Genomic DNA, 20,507 nt, shown 5'->3' on the forward strand with positions numbered 1-20,507 from the left:
AATGTCAATCAGAACACACCCACCATCAACTAGTTCTAGACACCATTTACTGCAAAAATATAGGTATCGATCAAGTGTTGGACATTGAATGTTTATCGTGTATAGCATTGGCCGTTTGATGAATTATTGATAACAAAAGTATTCAAAGGTCTAGTTACAGCCTTTACTTCATCAGTTATTTAAAGGATCGATGAATTTACCTGGATCGTATCTAAATTTACCGGCTTAAATTACAATATCACTGTAATAGTTAAGTTTGTAAGTTCCCACAGATACAGCCAAACTTCCAAAGCAAATATGTATATCTATGAATGAATTTAGTAACGATTTCAAGTCATTTGTGATAACGAAATTTTTTACTTGATTAGTAGTTATATATGTTCATAAACTGTGATTCATAACAATGTAGCTCGAAGTCTGCTATTAAAGGTGTTTGAATGGTGCCCATAGAAAAACCCACAACCTATCGATAAACGTTAGAGCCGAAATGTGCATATTTGTCAAGAAAAACATTTTCAGCTTTCACGTTGCTTGAAAAATTTCTATATAAATGCTGTAGATCCTAGGTGTCTATGTTAGGTACCTGTCTCATTGATGATTATGTAGGATGGCTTGTATTGGCGGGACATCTTCCACACATTTGGTTTGGTATTTTTTATGCACCATTATATTTGTCTTGCCAGGCTATCCCATTTAGTAAAATCTATATAGTTCTTTAAAATTATTTGACATATTGGTTTTTACAAATGACAATATTGTGTCCTCACTTTAAGTCCTATTTAATATGCTGACAAGTACGAATAAAACGTTTAAGAAACAAGTCAGGTCTCTAAGATTAGGATGCTAGTGATTTAATGGAATATGAAAAAAAATATGATCTTTCTGAAGAAAAACAATTTTTGTGAACATGCTCTTGTAAAAGTTTGATAAATGGGTTTTCATAGCAATACTATCGTGTTTTACTATGAGATTTCACTGTTTTACCCTCTAATATCGGCTACTGTATTGCAAATGACGACAAGTCGTAAATATTATAAAAAATAAAACGGTAAGTACAATGCCATGAATAGGCCCAAAAAATTGAAACATTCTAGCATATATAAAGTAAAGAATAGGAATGAGATGTTGATTTACAGATTGTTGGTAAATGTTCAGCGAGACATATTTCATCCATGTACAGATTAAATTGTCAGAGATGTGCATTGCCGCTGGAAATAGAAGGAAGTTGGATATGAATTGAACTTTTGCCTTACCTCCAAGTAGTTCTTAAAGTTTGTAAGTAAAGTGCTAATGCGGTCCGCATGTATATTATTGCAAAGGGGAAATGTTGCCTTTTAATCAGGTCTACCATCTGTGCAGCGCCATGAATGAAATACTTTACACTGGAAAGTTAAGCAACACTCATTCAAACATTCAAAATTTATAATTGTGTGCGCGTTAGTCTTTTTAATGTTTTGATTTGGACATACTATGAATTTCGATATTTTGTAACCCTTTTCTTCTTTGAAGCTTTGTATACTAACTTACGAGAATGTGTGTATGCTTAAAAAAAATGTTTAATTTACATTATTATTTAATGACTATAGTATTTTTGAATTTTAAGAGTTTAATGATTGAGAGTTAACGTATGAAAGCCCTGTGTGTTTGTTGAATGTTTTTGCCGAGATGTAGAGAGAAGACAAAACCCGAAATTACAATTTTAAGTAACCGTAGAAAGAATTTCTTTGGCCTTTACAACGTGTGAGAGAAAGATAAGAACAATTCTTTTGTTGTCACATTAACGAATCAATCAGTCAGTCTATTAATGAAGTTCGCGCCAAAACATCCGTGTTGACCTTTCACCTGAACAGACGCTTGAAAATCGCATTATTCAAGGATACTAAATGGTCTGTCTGGGAACAGCGACCTTAGTTTGCCTAAAACCCCAGACTGAAACGTTCAGCGAGAAGACCCTTAGAAAAACAAAGACTAAAATAAATTTGTGAAGGATCTGACTTATTCCGTAATCAGGGATTGAAAAAAGATTCTCAATAAGTTTGTTCAAAGTTGTCTTAATAAGATATTTTAGAGGACTATTTTCCGAATCATAAACAATGAACATTTTTATAGTATTCATGAACTTTTTATATTATTCTGTTGTTTTATTTTCTGTAAATGTCGTGATTGGTCAGAATGACACGGACACTGACCCTGGAACACCACACCCTAGAGGTCAAAACAGATTTGAAACTATGAGAAGAAGGTAAGAATTATTGTCTTTCTTCACCACCCCAGGAACTTATTTTTTCGTCATATTGAATATTCCAGTCTCTTATTGTAAACAATTATAATTAATTAGATCATATCTTGTATATATTTGTTTCATGGTTTTATGTGTCAAACTTTTTCAATATATGAATTACACTCCAGTATACACGGGACAGTACAAATATGACAAAGTGTGACCGTGCAAAAATGTAAATCAATACTTATTACATGTGAAATCCGAAGCATTGTTACATTAAAGTACTTTTCTTATACTAGTAATATTTTTAAAGTGAAATTTAATAAAAGGAGACGTATTAACATCATTAAGACAGCAACCCAAACGAAAAAAATATAACCAAAAGACCTTTTTAAAAGGATGTTTTAAACAAATGACTTATTTTGGCGGTTTTATTATGAATTTAAAACTTTTACCCTGATGGTTAAAATTGAATAACGGGTATATATTTCTTGTTAGCAAATGAAAAAAGATTCAAAAAAATTCTTTTAATGTGTCATTGTTCTGTGTAATAACTATGTATTAAACGACAGTAGGGGATGTTGACCAAATCTATATTTTACTAATATTAAAGCCAAGTTCATTTCTTTTTATTTGAAAAGGTGAATACATTTAAGATTTTATTCCAGCTGAATACAAATAAATCAATAAATAAAATTCGTTTCTGTAACCTTTTTTTAATTTTAAACAGCCACATTTGCTGTTGTCGTCAGAATGTGTATTTTTCAGTTAAAATGTGTAAGATTTGAGAATAACTTTTTTTTTAATTATTTTTCATTTATATGGAAACTACACCTACAAACTTTTAACATGTTAATGTTCAGATTTTTTATTTGATAGTTAAATTATAAAGAAATTTGTGACTGAACATGTTCCTCTATATCTTTTAATGTTTCCGTTATTTTTTAAATATCATAAATCGCAAAAAAAACCAACAGAACTAATGTTACCTTGATAGATAGTTTTCGCAAACAACAAAACTCGTCAATAATCATTTTTTTCCCTATGAAATAAAAATTACGTATTTAATAGTTTTAGTTTTGTGATCAATTTGCTCATCTCTATATTATAATTTAATCGTGTCTGAAATTGTTTCCATGCAGACTTTTTTCACACTTTCTTTTAAAAAAAATATTCTCAATTCCTGTTAATGTCGTTTATGTAAGATGGCGAAAAACTCCTGACTTTGGAAGATTTTGAAACATTTTTTCTGCTTTTGAAATATTTCGAAAATCTTCTTCTGCTTTTGGAGGTTTGTGAAACTCTTCTGTCTTTGAAATATTGTGAAATCCTTCTTTTGCCTTAGAAAGATTGTGAAACAAACCCTTCTGTTGCCTTTCAAATATCGTGAATCCCTTCTGCATTTGAAAAATTTTGAAACTATTCTTTAGCGTTTGGAAGATGATGAAAGCATTCTTTAAGCATTTGGAAGATGATGAAATTATTCTTTAGCATTTGGAAGATGATGAAATCCTTCTTTAGCATTTGAAAGATGATGAAATCCTTCTTCTGCCTTTGAAATATTATGAAATCCTTCTTATGCCTTTTGAAGATTGTTTAAATTTTTCTGACTTTCGAAGCCTTGAAACACTTCTTCTGCTTTTTAAGTATTGTGAAACCATTCTGCCCTTGTATTATTGTAAAACCCTTCTGTATTTGTATTATTGTGAAACCCTTCTGCCCTCGTATTATTGTGAAACCCTTCTGTCCTTGTATTATTGTGAAATCATTCTTATGCCTTTGAAATATTGTGAAATCCTTTTTCTGCCTTTGGAATATTGTGAAAATCCTAGTCTGCCTTTGAAATATTATAAAATCCTTCTTCTGCGATAGGAAGATTTTAAAACCGTTCTTCTGCCTTTGGAAGAGCTTTGGAAGCTTATTTTATTATATAATATTTTAGGACTCAATTTGGTGCTTGTTAGTAATTGCAACAATTTTAGTTTTTTGATATTTTTTGTATCCCAATTATGACATTTGATGATAAAAGCTATTAAAGTTTGTTTTTAAAGTTTTTACTCTATCTCTATATCTTATTCATATCATTTTAAATCCAATCATATCTTTATACTTTTTTTTATATCTTTAGAACTGAAGTTTTTTAACATACGTTTAAGAGATGTTTATAATTATTTTTATCTTAAAGATTGACGAGCTGACCTTAGTGCAAGGAAAATATCAGCGGTCAAAGACCGAATTAATTGAATGTGCACAGTGCAATGTCCGGTTGTAGAATTAGGTGGCAATCTGACCTCTGAACTGTTTAAATTTATCATGGTTATCATGGGTTATAATAATGTTCGCTGCCTTCACTCGACCAGTAAATTCTGACGTGAGCAATGATTTCAATATTATCAACTGATCATGTAATATCATTTTAGTTTAAACAGTATTTTACTCGAATAAATCAATACATATTATGCAATTCAAAAGGATTCAAATAATAGGACAAATAGGATAAATGTATCATGCATAAGATATCGCAATTCTAAAACCCTGTTATCATTGTTTTCCTTATTTTAAGATATTTTAGTATTACAGTAGAATAACCCTACTGAATATCATAGTTTCCCTTATTTTAAGATGGTAGTTAATATTACAGTAGAATAAAGTTGATATTATTTCATGCAGAAATTTTAATACATATTTATTTTAAAAACGTGCTTAATGTTCACGTGTAACTTTTGATAGAATCACATTCGATCTTGTTTAAAGACACGAAGTCATTTGTTTACTATTCTGACAATGAAATTTGCATTTTTAAAACTGGCCATTGTTTCAGAGTTGTGCTTTAAAGACATCCGTTGGTGTAAAGGGAACACTAAATAAGCGAGAATGTAAATAGGAATCTATTTCTGTCCATCTATAAGGGATTGGTTCTTCAAAGTTACAATTGAACCGGATATTCAATATGATATGTCTGAAACACTACGTGAGGTTTAACAAGTTTATGTGTATATGTGTTTAACCTGTAAGTTTATTGTTTTACATGTAGTGGCTGGGAAGATCCTGACTGGTTACAAACACTTTTAGTTAATCAATACCAGAATTTTAACCATTCAGGAGCCTGTAATTCAGTGGTTGTCGTTTGTTTATTTGTTACATATTTGTTTTTCGTTCATTTTTTTTTACATAAATAGTTTTCTTGTTTGAATTGTTTTACATTGTCATATTGGGGCCTTTTATAGCTGACTATGCGGTATGGGCTTTGCTTTTTGTTGAAGGCTGTACGGTGACCTATAGTTGTTAATGACTTCATATGTTCTCACGATTTTACACATTTTCAAAAAACAACAGAAGTAGTAAATTTTCAACACATGTTGACCAAGTGTTATCTGTTAAATTAATATAATAAATCGTCTGGATTTTTTTCATTTATTTCTCCATTCATAAAATTTCAAATACCCAGATGTTGTTATTTTTAGACGAATGCGATGACCCGAAGGAAGATCTCCCATAATGAAATAAAGTCAGGTGTTCATTTGAGAAAAACAAAACAGTGAAGGCCATTGTCTAGACTATATCATACTGATGAAGAAATATTTTAATCAACCACGTTAACCACCAAAAAACAACACTATAACGCAATAATATTATATTGGTAGACCTGAATTAGTAGCAAAGAAAATGACAAGGGATCATAATATGATTCGCTCAATCATTTTTAAAATCGATAAATTATTTATAGCATAGAATTGTCACAGTTCTCATTCTAATGTAAATTAATAAACCTTTTTGTATAAAGATATGTGTTTAGAAACATTTTAAAAAAAAAAAACGCTGTAGGTCATTTGTATGTGCTATCTGGTAAAGTTAGCTGTAACCTTCTAATACCAAGCATATAGTCTTTTCCAAGTGTTGTTATTTGACATAACTTTCCGAATTTTTGGTTTGCTTTTCAATTTATAAATATTCAATTTGGCTTTGTTTTTGTTTTGTTACGAACACTACTGATGAGTCTTATGTAGACGACACGCACGTCTGGCGTTACAAATTATAAGTCTGGTATGTTTTACAATTTATGTTCTAAAGTTTGTCTATATATAATTATAAGTACAAATAATCATGAATGATGCACTACCTACGAAAGCAATTAAGAACAATTATTATCAGACTTTACATTAATCATTTAAATTAGACGCAATTCAACGCACTTTAGACGCAATTCATCGCACGTTATATATAAATAAAATGAATGAATACACATAAAAAACAGTAATCCAACCTCCATAATCACAAAATATATATAGATGTCAATATTCCTCCTCTTTCAATATACGAGTTTATACGGTACCAACTCTCATATCTTCAACGTGCCGAACAGAGATATAAAGAGGAAGATAAATTATTTAGGTTTCAGTTATATTATTACTATGAAATGAATAGTGTTCGTTGTACTAACTTCTCAAGTGCACGTTATAGACCATTCTTTCTAAACTGCATACTATTATAGACTAAAAACCATTTATAACATATCGTTATGGAAAAGTTATTTATCTGTTAAAATGCACAAAAAGAGCTTTAATTTATATCTCATTTCGAATATCATTTCATTGTTATCAAAATAATAAACGTACCAATTAAAACTACCGGTAGCAATGCGTATCCGACGCGATCCTAAAGCAATACAATACCTCGATTGGCAATTTGTTGTCTCGAATACCCATAATGCTAGTTTATTCCAACCGGATCCTGATTTTCCGTGTATAATTTCTTTTTCTTTCCTTAATGGGTTCTCAACTCCTAAAGTCATTTTTGGCTACCCATAAAACCAGGTCCAACCTACTATATTTTTCCCTACAAATGTCCTGTACCAAGTCTGGAATATGTCAGTTGTTATTTATAAAAGTAGTCCGTTTCTTTTTATAACATATTGGCGTTTGTTTTTGCAGCAGTTCGGTGTTTCTGTTGTTCCAGTTTTTTCCTTTTATAGTTGATGTGTTTCCCTAACTTTTGGTTCCCTCACTTTTGGTTTGTGAACCAGATTTGTTTTCGCTAAATCGATTTATGACTATTGAACAGCGATATACTACTATTGCCTTTATTTAGCCAATATAATCTGAGCAATATCATCAGGAAACCAAAACCGACTTTTGTTACTTAAAAATTTCAAGATGGCGTCGTTATCAAATTTGATTTGAACAACTTCACATCGTGATGCGAAGGTAAAGGGATAAAATGCGACTCTAGGTTTACATAAAGCCCCTTCCGGTATCTATGATAGTTTACATGGTACAATATTGTTTCTTAGCAACGTAATAAATTTAGTTTCCACATGGACAACTTCCCAGAACATTCGTATAGTCGACGCATTTGTGGTTTTAACACTACGAGTGAAAATAATCACATGAACATTCGAGTATTACTCATAAATTTTTATCGAAATATTCTGTAAAAAGTATCACTGTTTTAATACAGTTCACTGATAAATTCTTCATGAATACTTTAACAGGTTAAGGAAGGCAAAAAACCCAGGGACAGCGCCCTTTGCTGTTTGAGATCTTAGAAACACACTGATGAACGTAGATATTAAAAAATGTTAATAGTTTAGTTGTCATTTCTTTTAGGTCAAGAACTCAGAGAATAAACAATATCAGAAGCCATGTATTGTCTACCCTCGGGTTCTCGTCACCTCCTCAGATAGACGAAAACATGAAGGAAGAGATTCTGAGAAATCTAAGTATATCAGGTGTTCCTTATAAGGCAGTATCACAGCAGTGCTATGCTGGATCATGTAAGTTATGATAAATATAATTATACATCAGGTGTTACTAATAAGGCTGTATCACATCAGTGCTATGCTGGATCATATAATTTCTAGGAAATCTAAGTATATCAGATTTTCCTTATAGGACTGTATCACAGCAGTGCTATGCTGGATCTTGTAACTTCTGAGAAATCTGAGTATATCAAGTGTGCCTTGCAAGGCAGTATCACAGTAGTGCATTGCTGGATCATGTAAGTTCTGAGAAATCTAAGTATAACAAGTATTCCTTATAGGGCTGTTTCACAGCAGTGCTATACTGGATCATGTAAGTTCTGGGAAATCTAAGTATATCAGATGTGCCTTACAAGGCTGTATCATAGCAGTGCTATGCTTGATCATGTAAGTCCTGAGAATTCTAGTATATCAGGTGTTCCTTATAGGGCTGTATCACAGCAGTACTATGCTGGATCTTGTAAGTTCTAAGAATCTAAGTATATTAGGTGTTCCTTATAGGGCTGTATCACAACCCGGCTATGCTGGATCTTGTAAGTTCTAAGAATCTTAGTCTATCAGGTGTTCCTTATAGGGCTGTATCACAACAGGGCTATGCTGGATCGTGTAAGTTTTAAGAATCTAAGTATATCAAGTGTTCCTTATATGGCTGTATCACAACAGGGCTATGCTGGATCTTGTAAGTTCTAAGAATCTAAGTATATCAGGTGTTCCTTATAGGGCTGTATCACAACAGGGCTATGCTGGATCTTGTAAGTTCTAAGAATCTAAGTATATCATGTGTTCCTTATAGGGCTGTATCACAGCAGTGCTATGCTGGATCATGCAAGTCTAAAAATCTAAGTATATCAGGTGTTCGTGATGTATCACAGCAGTGTCGGATCGAAGTATACTATATGCGGGTTGGTCCAGATTTGCAATTCAAATGCATGCAGTTTGATAATTTTCTTTTCATTCTGAAAAACCCTAGGTTTTTTTATTTTACCTTATTTGTAAATCATCGGGAAAGTTTGTATGCAATTATAATTTACTATATTCTACTATCAACTACAAATGAAATGTATTGTAGACCTCTTTGTCAGATGTTTGTTTGTGTTGTTTTGTGTCAGTTGTGTTGTGTATCTATGATGTATATTTACATAGTTTTGTCTGCTTGATCCCATTATCGTCACGTAAATCAATTATGTCTGATTTGATTGCTCTCGTAAATTTGTTAAATGTCAATATGACTGCATTATAAACAACTGTCATACAAGTGGGGGGTTAAACCCATCATTTTCTTTGAGAGTGCTTGTACCAATTTAGGAATATGACAGGGACAAACCAATTGGACCGTTGTTTGATATAGCATTTAAATTTTGATTTTTGTCAGGTTAAATGCACTTCCAGGTTTCTTTTTACATCACCTTACCTCGGAGTTCGGTATTTTGGATAATATTATATTTTAGCAAAGTTCAATTATGAGCAACTTTGTATTCTGCACAAAATACTAGTATTATCATACGTATAGCTATTTATTCTGCTATTGATATATCAGTACTAAATTACTTTATTTTTGGGATATTTTAAAGCCTTCTTTCTATGATATATGATCAATCCCTCGCATTTCCTACGCCTTAGGTACGTTAACCAAATATCTCGCAGCGACTTCATTTTTAATATTAATATTTTGATTATTGTTCCACATGTAGGTACATTACCAAGTTGGATTGATGAAGATTTATGGAATGACCCTGACACGAAGACTTTACGACTTTTCTTTGATATTTTGCCTGTAGAAGACAGTGGAACAAGTATACTAAATGCTACTTTAAAGCTTCACATCAAAGAAAGAACAGGTAAACCCTATGTCTTTGTTGTAAAGAGTTGCCAATAGAAAAACAGTTATGTTTATTCTGAATGAAACTTGAATGTCTTTCATAATGATTCAAGATGTGTGCCCTTGGTACATGATAGTAAATTTAGTAAGTGTTCTCTTCAATTTAGATAATTAGCAATAAAGAAGGTTATATGATTATTAAGACATTAGTTAAAAGATAAAAGGAAAATGTCCTAGATTTAGATGGACTAATGTTTTTAATGTTTCTACACTAATTGTGTCGACATGAACTTACAAGTTTTAGGAAGGCACGAGATAACAGGAAACACGAGTTTATTTATTATGCATTTAAAATTATTTTCAGACTGTGAAATTAGCAATACTAAATTTAATCTCTGGTAGTTAAGAGAGGTTATTAAGTTTGACAATAAGTGCATCACTACATTGAAATCTATAGCTTATCTTCAGGTAATGATTCAAACCTTGTAAAATATAAAGATAAAGTCGACATGAAAAATTATATACATCATTACCATCGAAAAAAGGGGGGAGATACATACGGTGCAATTATAAATCATTAGTGAAAGATACCATGTCAAAAAATAGAAAAAGAGAAAAACAACAATGAACCAAACCGACCATCGTTAAACTTAGGTGCTCCAGGAGGGTAGGAAGTTACTGTTCTCCTTGATATTAATCAAGTTTTGTTAACATTTTTATCAATGTTGCACATACTATGAGGAATTTCTTTCTCTATCAGAACTTTCACGAGATTATTTTTATTGAAAAGTATTAATCCGTAATGCTAGACTCCCAAAATCCTTATTTGTTCATCCTCGTACTGGTTTTCTGTGTAGTACAGTAATAATTTCTTGTTATTTTAGATAAACATGCATTAAAGTCCATATTTGGACAAAATTGTCATTTTCATAGTGTTTTAAGAAATCCATTGTATATATATGAGAAACATCTAAAAGTCCCTCGGTTTTATTTTGTAACCCGGATTTGCTTTCTCTCAATCGATTTTTGACTAATGAATAATTTAGCGATATTGTACTATTGCCTTTACTTATATCAAAGACAACGTGTGAATACTCTTTTCGATTTTTGTTTGTTTACTTATAGTCCCACCGAAATAAAAATGTAGTAGAAGATATAAGAATATTACTGATATCTGAAAACTTTTGTGTTACTTAAAACAATGTGATTTGAAAAGAATTATAAATGCATTTTTTTAAGCATGTCGTTGTTTTACGGAGGACAATGAATCAGGAGAGGAGGACAGCGTTCGATTTACCGTCTTTGTCAGTCAGTTTCTCAAACCACTGAGACGCAGAAATCGAGGTAAGTGAAATAGTATTATTATATAAAGGATATCCCTTTTTAAAGATTGTGTGTATGTCCTATATATCAGATAGATATTTGATTTTAATACCCGTACCCCATAAAATTGTAGCAGATGAGCATTATTATTCCCTGTCTGTGCGTTCTTCTTCCACCGATCATTCTGTCCGTCAAGTATGTAGTTTAAAATGAAGTTGTGATTATATGCGTTCAATTAATAAAAATATGCCAAATTTAGTTATCATAATGCTCTTGTATATCTACTTAGGAGGGACATCTTGAACCATCCAGCTACCATTTTCGCATAGTCAATCTTCCACGCAACAATATTTTATTATTATACTACCTCCCAATTTGAAAACAAACCAGAATGAAAATAGAAGAAATAATATTTGAAGATTCATTTGACATTTCACACTGTCAATGAACCAAACAGAAACAAAAAATTATCTCTTAACATATCTTTTTATCGTAGAGTAAAGAAAAAGACAATGCAATGATAAATACTAATATATAACTGATATGATACATTTAAAATTTCGTTTTACTGTTTATGATTTTCTATCTTTAGTACCGCGAATGAGAATTCTTGATGTGAAAATGGTGGTGGTCAAAAGGGATAAGTGGATAAGCTTCAATGTCAAAGAAGCAGTAGAGGAATGGATGCAGCGTCGGAGGCGACGTCATGGACTAGAAGTCAACGTTATCGACTCTCAGGGATTCCCGATTGATGCCAAAGCTGTGTTTGGAAATACAGACTGCTTGCTGCCAGTTGGTATGTATACCTCTTTTGTATGTTTGGATTAAAATAATGACAGATGCATCTAGATTATTTGTAAGACGATTCTGTACGTTTGGGTAGTAACATTTTATGTCTGAAAAACCTTTTGTTCTTTCTTTTTTTTTTGTAGCAGTTCTTTCTAATCATTTGGTATTAATTGCGACTGAAAATATTTATCAAAATATTCCATTATTTCCATTTTATTTTTTTATTATTGTTTACGGAACTATAAACAACTGTCATACAAGTAGGGGTTTAGTTAGCTGTAAAACCTGGTTAACTATAAACAACTGTCATACAAGTAGGGGTTTAGTTAGCTGTAAAACCTGGTTAACTTACTATTTTATAATATGTTAAGCATATGATACTCGTCTTTAATTCGTTCTGTTGGTTGATAAAGTTTGAGTTTGTCAGTTTTTAATAACTTTCTCCTTTCTTTACCTTGGAGTTCGGTATTTTTGTTATTATACAATTTTGGTTTTAAAACAGATAGTATTATATTCATGTTTTTTAGAAGTTGTAATGTCAAGATTTGAAACATTGCTATTTTAGATGTTGAATGTCAAGATACCAGTTTACCAGTAGCTGTACAAAAAAGTCTGAATTTTAGCACATCCCCAGTGTTGGAAGTTTTTACCGAAACCAGACCTAATATACAATTTAGGGAAAAACGAGATATTGCAACCATAATGCAGCCGTTCACCGAGGAAACCAGTAACGATAGTAAGCTTATTAAAGAAAGTACCTTCCTTAAACGATTACGAGGGATGTCAAACTGTGACGATGAGGATTGTGAAAAAACAGAGGCAGGTAAGAAAAGTAAGGTAGAAAAACAATTGTCATACCCAAGTCCTGCTTATTTTGACATTCAATGTCGTTTAGACAAGATATACGTCATGGCCAAATCTTCATTACCCGTACTAAAATTTATTCGATTTGGTAACAGCCGTTTTACATGACTGATCGCAAGTCCCTGTGATTTGGTAAAAGCGCTGATCGTGACGGATGACAAGTCTTTGTGATTTGGTCAAAATAATTATCATGTCTGATGGCAAGTCCCTGTGATTTAATAAACGCATTTATCGTGACTTATGACAAGTCCTTGCGATTTAATTAAAGCACTTTTTTGACTGATGGCAAGTCCCTGTGATTTGATAAAAGAACTTATTATAAGTGATGGCAAGTCCCTGTCATTCATAAAGGTTTTTTTCTCCAGAATATTTGGCAGCAAAACAATACGGCTATAATGTATAATTTTTTGTCTATATTTTCAGCACCAGTACGTGTGGAACATACTTAGGAGAGGTTGAACTATCACGTGCCACTATTCCACTCTTCTGTCGTACAAAGAGTATTACTAATTATTGTTCGACTCATTAGACATTATCAATTTCCATAAATCAATCGCATATAATTCAAGCCGAATCATAAGAAGTTTGCACTACATTATGTTAACTGATGCAATACAAAGTGTATATATTTAGAGAATTAACCGTATTCAAATCGGAAGACCACCACGACGAATACAGTTGTAAGACACATACATTGTATATACATTGTCGGGTCATTATATCTTTTTCATCTAGTTCCATCGACATCCATTTATACAAGATGATGCTACAATAACTGCTTGATTTAGAATAATGAATACAATTGTGTCTGTCTTTATTGCTACCTCATTTAATATTGTTAATGTTATTTGTTATTAATGTGTATTTTATTGTATATATATATGCATTTTTTTATTTATTGAATTTTGCGATAGGCTTTTGTAACTTGTATATTTTTGTAACAGATATTGCATTGTTTGTAAGTTACCATAAACATCAGTGCTTCTTTTTTCTTTTTCTAGGTTAAACATCCCTATTGTATGTTCTTCTAATCATGAAAAATTTGTATTTTAAAAAGGCTAAAACTTTGCCAGAGTAAAAAATCAATTTTTGAACTATTCGTCCACTTTGATTATGTTCAACTTTCCGTGCATTTATTTACATTTTTTTCAACCTTCTAAATGCCACTGTTGTTTGAATGAGGGACATTGAAAATCTGACATCAATTCCATGGGTGATGGTTGTGTTCATTGCTTTTTTACAGTGAACTTTGAATGGTTTAATTTGAACATTTAAATGCATACACAGAACCGTCCTGTATGAAGAGTTGTCCCCCTTCTTTAACGATCATTTCGTACAATTTTATCCCACTTTTCTTACTAACACGTGTTGCAGGATCGCAATATTGATGACTCAAATGTGCTTGCAATACATTGTGTTTAATGAAAGATTTCCCTGTAAATTTTTTCTTTTTGTTTGATCGATTATCTTTTGGTCATAGAGTTGTCTCTCTTTTTTTTCGACTTGTGTTTATTGCCTCATTTTTCTCAATCAATTAGACATTTAACGGAAGCAACTCTCCAAATGCAGCACTGTTATTGCTTTACATGATAGTCTAAGCTGTATTTTCAAATTTTGTTGTATTTATATTTTGTTAGATTTTATATACAATGTAAATATTTGAATAAAGCGCAACAGTAAATGTTAATTGTCTTTATATATCATTTTCTAAATTAATTGGAACACAAATCAAAAGTAAAATGATAATACTTTACACTGCATATGATCTCGAGTTGTATAATTATAATTTTACTGTATTAAACTTATTGAACATACATTTATTTTATCTTTAATCACACTTACATAAATATATCTACATTACGGAAAGAACATGGAAAAAGTTTGAAAAGATAAAGAAAGAGTCACTCTTTCTTTGAAGTCACCATCAACACAAGAGAAGCACAGTTTCCATTTTTAATTCCATGAATATAAGAAATAAATTTGTTTGTAGAGTTTATCGTTTGTGACATGAATATCAATTATGTGGTCATTTGTCATAAAAATCCTGTTTACAAAACTTTGAATTTTTCGTAAAGCTAAGGATTTTCGTATCCAAGGCATAGATAACCAAAGCCGTATTTGGCACAATGTTTTGGAATTTTCGGTCCTCAATGCTCTTCAACTTTGTACTTGATTGGCTTTATATATATATATATTAATATGAACGTCACTGATGATTCTTATGTAAACGAAACGCGCGTCTGGTGTATTAAATCATAACCCTGGTACCTTTCATCACTAATTATTGTGACGTTTGAATATTCCGTTCACAAATTTCTAAAACAAACGACAATCACTCATAAATATGTCGTACATGTTAAAATATCAATTTCTAAAACAAACGACAATCACTGAGAAATATGTCGTACATGTTAAAATATCAATTTCTAAAACAAACGAGAATCAATCATAAATATGTCGTACATGTTAAAATATCAATTTCTAAAACAAACGACAATCACTCATAAATATGTCATACATGTTAAAATATCAATTTCTAAAACAAACGACAATCACTCATAAATATGTCGTACATGTAAAAATAGCAATTTCTAAAACAAACGACAATCACTCATAAATATGTCGTACATGTTAAAATATCAATTTCTAAAACAAACGACAATCACTCATAAATATGTCGTACAGGTTAAAATATCAATTTCTGAAACAAACGACAATCACTCATACATGTGTCGTACATGTTAAAATATCAATTTCTAAAACAAACGACAATCACTCATACATGTGTCGTACATGTTAAAATATCAATTTCTAAAACAAACGACAATCACTCATAAATATGTCATACATGTCAAAATATCAATTTCTAAAACAAACGACAATCACTCATAAATATGTCGTACATGTAAAAATAGCAATTTCTAAAACAAACGACAATCACTCATAAATATGTCGTACATGTTAAAATATCAATTTCTAAAACAAACGACAATCACTCATAAATATGTCGTACAGGTTAAAATATCAATTTCTAAAACAAACGACAATCACTCATAAATGTGTCGTACATGTTAAAATATCAATTTCTAAAACAAACGACAATCACTCATAAATATGTCGTACATGTTAAAATATCAATTTCTAAAACAAACGACAATCACTCATAAATATGTCGTACATGTACATGTTAAAATATCAATTTCTAAAACAAACGACAATCACTCATAAATATGTCGTACATGTTAAAATATCAATTTCTAAAACAAACGACAATCACTCATAAATATGTCGTACATGTTAAAATATTAATTTCTTAAACAAACGACAATCACTCATAAATATGTCGTACATGTTAAAATATCAATTTCTAAAACAAACGTCAATCACTCATAAATATGTCGGACATGTTAAAATATCAATTTCGAAAACAAACGACAATCACTCATATATGTGTCGTACATGGTAAAATATCAATTATGTTTACATGTTAACTTTTATACACAAAAAGCGCAAATGTCCTATGAATTTCGTATAGGTGTATATATACAAAAAATAAAGCGCAAATGTCAATACTTTTGAAACGCAAATGTTTTTTCGTGTTACAAATAAATAAACGCAGACTTTGAAAATTGAAACAAGTGTATATCAAAGAGACAATAAACCAACCAAAGATACGAAAACAGCTCAAGAAAACCAATGGGTCTTCAACAGAGCAAAAAAATACTCGTGCCAGAAGCGGACTAAAGCTTGCCCCTATACAAAAAAGTGTACTAGTTCAGTGAATATGGACGTCACACTCAACTTAAAAACATATAAATGTAATAAAATTTTAAAAATACAACATACAAGACTAACATAGGCGGGGTTAAACATGTTTTGTACGATCTCAACCATTCCCCAATACCTCTACCCAATAAGAATAAATAAACACACGGCATTGCATGTTAAAATGCTGCTCGTGTTGCAAAATTTTGAATTGTAATGTTTGTGGATTTTTTTAGATTTTTAAGTGATTGTTGATTCTATCTTTCATGTTTGCTTTTCTTTGATCCGATTACCTTTTTTTTCAATTTCCCTATGGGACGAATACTAACCGTCTTTAACAGAAGATAACAAAGAGGGCAATCAACAATCAATAGTCGAAGAAAAGCAAATATTATATAACCATGACAAAAGAGAAACAGATAACACCATGACAAAAAAAGAGACAAAACTATGACAAAAGAAAAGCAAACAAAACCATAATAATACAAAAATAAACAAAACCATGACAAAAGACAATGAGACAAAACTATTATGACAGAAATAAGACGAACCCATGACAAAAGAAGAACAGTCAAACCCAAGACAAAAGAAAACCAAGCAAAACTATGGCTAAAGAAATGTAGACAAAGCCATGACAAAAGAAAAGCAGACAAAACTTTCACAAAATAAAAAACAGACATAACCATGAGAAAATAAAACTAGAAAAACAAAAAACTAATACAAAAAGGCATTACGAGGGGCATTACAAGTATGAATACAGTGTTGTTTATAATATCGATAAAAAATATCAGATAAAGGAATTGGCACCCAGTCACATGATAAGTGAATTCAGTTTAATTAGTTCTCCGATTTCTAACTAGCAAACAAGTTGCAATACAATACATATTAGAAGACAATTAATGAAAGAAAACATATACTTGTATAATAAAATTAACGGTACCAATTTTCTTGCACCAGATGCGCAATTCGACAATACATGTCTCTTCAGTGATGCTCGTGGCCAAAATATTTGAAATCCAAAGCTTATATAAAAGATGAAGAGCTATAATTCAAAAGGTCCAAAAAGTATAGCCAAATCCGTGAAAGGAATCACAGCTTTGCATGAGGGAGATACATTCCTTAATTTATAATAATTTCTATCATTTTGTAACAGATAGAGTCGTTGTACAAACAAGGAAAAGGTAAAATTTCAAAAATACTGAACTCCAAGTAAATTCAAAACGGAAAGTCCATAATCAAAGGCAAAATCAAACGCTCATTACATCAAACGAATGGACGAATAACAACTGTCATATTCCTGGTACAGGCAATTTTTTTTATGTAGAAAATAGTGGATTCAACCTGTTTGTATACCTAGCTATACCTCTCACTTGTATGACAGTCGCATAAATTCCATTATATTGAAAACGATGTGTGAACAAAACAAACAGACATAATAGGTACAAGTTTCAGCTTTCTTAAAACTGTGGACTGCGTCGCTGTATCCTAATTTAAGGTAATATGTGTGTATGTGGTCGTTGATTTAGTATTGTAAATGTGGATTTTTTAGTTATTGATTGATAAAAAATGGATTTAATTTAAGAGTGTGCGTTTAGAGTTTACCTCTCTGGAGGTGTGCCTTATAAAATACAGATAATGCAGTTTTTCTAAACATTGGATAGGAACATTGTTTAGCAAAACAAATCGTGAATATTGCAGATTGACAAAGCAAATAAACACGTATTAATAATTGATATTTCAATATTGAATCTCGGTATGCAATATATGCATAATAAAACGAACATGAATTAAAGACAGTTGATCGGAACTGAAATACACATAGTTAATTTTCCGGACTTTGGTGTCTTATCCTGAGACGTGAAAATATAAGGTACAACAGTCAACGTTGTGTTCTATGCTTATTCACTATTAAAAAAAAAGCAAATACGTTACAATGAAGCACAAAAAGGCATTTTTGCGCCTGTCCCAAGTCAGGAGCCTCTGGCCTTTGTCAGTCTTGCATTATTTTAACTTTTAGTTTCTTGTGTACAATTTGGAGTTTAGTATGGCATTCATTATCACTGAACTAGTATATATTTGTTAAGGGGCCAGCTGAAGGACGCCTCCGGGTTCGGGAATTTCTCGTTGCATTGAAGACCTGTTGGTGACCTTCTGATGTTGTTTGCTCTATGGTCGGGTTGTTGTCTCTTTGGCACATTCCCCATTTCCATTCTCAATCTAATATAAACAAAGCATATATGCAGAAATGAAAGTCAAGAATACAAATTATACAGAAACTTACTTTAAATAAAGCTAATACTAACAATGACCACTGCCCTTTCCTCGATCTTGATATCTTTATCATTAACGGAAAGCTTAATACAAAAAATTATGATAAAAGAGATGATTTTTCATTTCCTATCGTTAATTATTCATTTTTAGATGATGACGTTCCTTGTCATCATCTTATGGTGTTTATATATCTCAACTTGTACGATTCTCTCGTGTATATAACAACGTTTTGGATTTTAACGAGTGAAATTTATGTAGTGCTGAAAAATTTCTTTTCTACATTGGCTAGAGGTATAACCCCGCCGCATGCTTGCGCCTATCCCAAGTCAAGAGCATCTGGCCTTTGTTAGTCTTGCATTATTTTTAATTTTAGTTTCTTGTGTATAATTTGGAGTTTAGTATGGCATTCAATATCACTGAACTAGTATACATATTTGTTTAGGGCCAGCTGAAGGACGCCTCCGGGGGCGGGAATTTCTCGCTGCATTGGAGACCTATTATTGACCTTCTGCTGTTGTCTTTTCTATGGTCGGGTTGTTGTTTCTTTGACACATTCCCAATTTCCATTCTCAATTTTAAAAATGTTACCATAGTACAATAACACAATGACATGATTTATAAGTACAGATCCACTCATCGTGTATTATTTGTGAAGTTGGTAAGCAATATTTATCAAGAAGGTCTTGGTACCTTCCGATGAACTTTTTTTTAAAGGACGAGACGTTATTTAGCATACCCCTGGTTCATCCACTTTCTGCTCAGACATTGATGAAATTTTAGAAAGTATGAGCAAAGTATGAGTAGGATCTGCAAGCTCGTGAATACCGAATAAATTGGAAATGTATATCCCATATGCAGATGAAGTTGGCATATTGCTACTTAGGTGGGGCAAATTGATAATTTCAAAATTAAAATCGTCTCATTTGTCATAGATTCTGGTACCGAGATGACCGTGTATGTCAAATTCGATGTATAAATCTAAAAATGAGGCGGAAGACGTCGTGTCTGTTGTTTTTTTTTTTTTATTATTTCTAGTTCGAGCGGATATATAAGTGGAACAAAATCAGGAAAGCAGCTATCATGCATGCTTTAGATTCGCTGTTCATTTAATCGAAATTTTAAAGTCGTGTTTCTGTAACAGTATACTAGTAATATTTAAATACTTCACTAAATCTGCAGAATACCGATGACAAAAACATACAGCAACCCCAGCAAAGTACAACAAAGGAATTCAACAACAACATATTTAACCTGGAGTACATTAGGAACCATTACATACGACAAACCCAAGCTGTACAATTACAACTACTATCAGAACAAGGAACGATATACAACGACTTTACATATACCATAATGCTTCGTATCATTCAGTGCCAATAAAAAATCTGGTGACTGAGTGGGTTTTTTTTCTTCGACAGTTGCGTTGGAGGTGCCAAGTCCAAAGCATAGTTAAATTCCTACAATCAGTTATGTTTTTGCGAAGACTAATCAACAAATTATGTCATCACTTGATATCACACAAAACTACTTCGTGCACTTAAAAATTATGCTTATTTAATTTAGGTGGAGAGATTATATTATTCCGGTAGGCTTTGACCTTCGACTTATCATTTTTATTCTTAGGAGTTCATACTACGGTCAGAAATAAATGAAAACAACACTTGCGTCATAGCATAGTGATTTGTACCAAGAGT

General features: G+C 31.7%; 1 protein-coding gene across 2 annotated transcripts; it reads left to right on the top strand.

Annotated features, from left to right (window-relative positions):
• The first annotated feature begins 1,772 nt into the window (after positions 1 to 1,772).
• LOC143065284 (uncharacterized) lies at positions 1,773 to 14,464 on the top strand. 2 transcript variants are annotated; one of them, XM_076238765.1, is made up of 7 exons: positions 1,773 to 2,242; positions 7,831 to 7,997; positions 9,674 to 9,820; positions 11,041 to 11,145; positions 11,717 to 11,920; positions 12,479 to 12,736; positions 13,201 to 14,464. In XM_076238765.1, exons 1-7 carry the CDS (start codon positions 2,094 to 2,096, stop codon positions 13,224 to 13,226), a joined length of 1,056 nt encoding a protein of 351 aa, XP_076094880.1. In that variant the 5' UTR covers positions 1,773 to 2,093; the 3' UTR covers positions 13,227 to 14,464. The 2 variants fall into 2 exon arrangements, with proteins under 2 accessions (XP_076094880.1, XP_076094882.1); XM_076238767.1 differs by lacking the exons at positions 1,773 to 2,242; positions 7,831 to 7,997 and adding an exon at positions 8,708 to 8,807.
• Positions 14,465 to 20,507: the final 6,043 nt, after the last annotated feature.

This window comes from Mytilus galloprovincialis, chromosome 2, assembly GCF_965363235.1.
Source record: "Mytilus galloprovincialis chromosome 2, xbMytGall1.hap1.1, whole genome shotgun sequence".
NCBI lineage: Eukaryota > Metazoa > Mollusca > Bivalvia > Mytilida > Mytilidae > Mytilus > Mytilus galloprovincialis.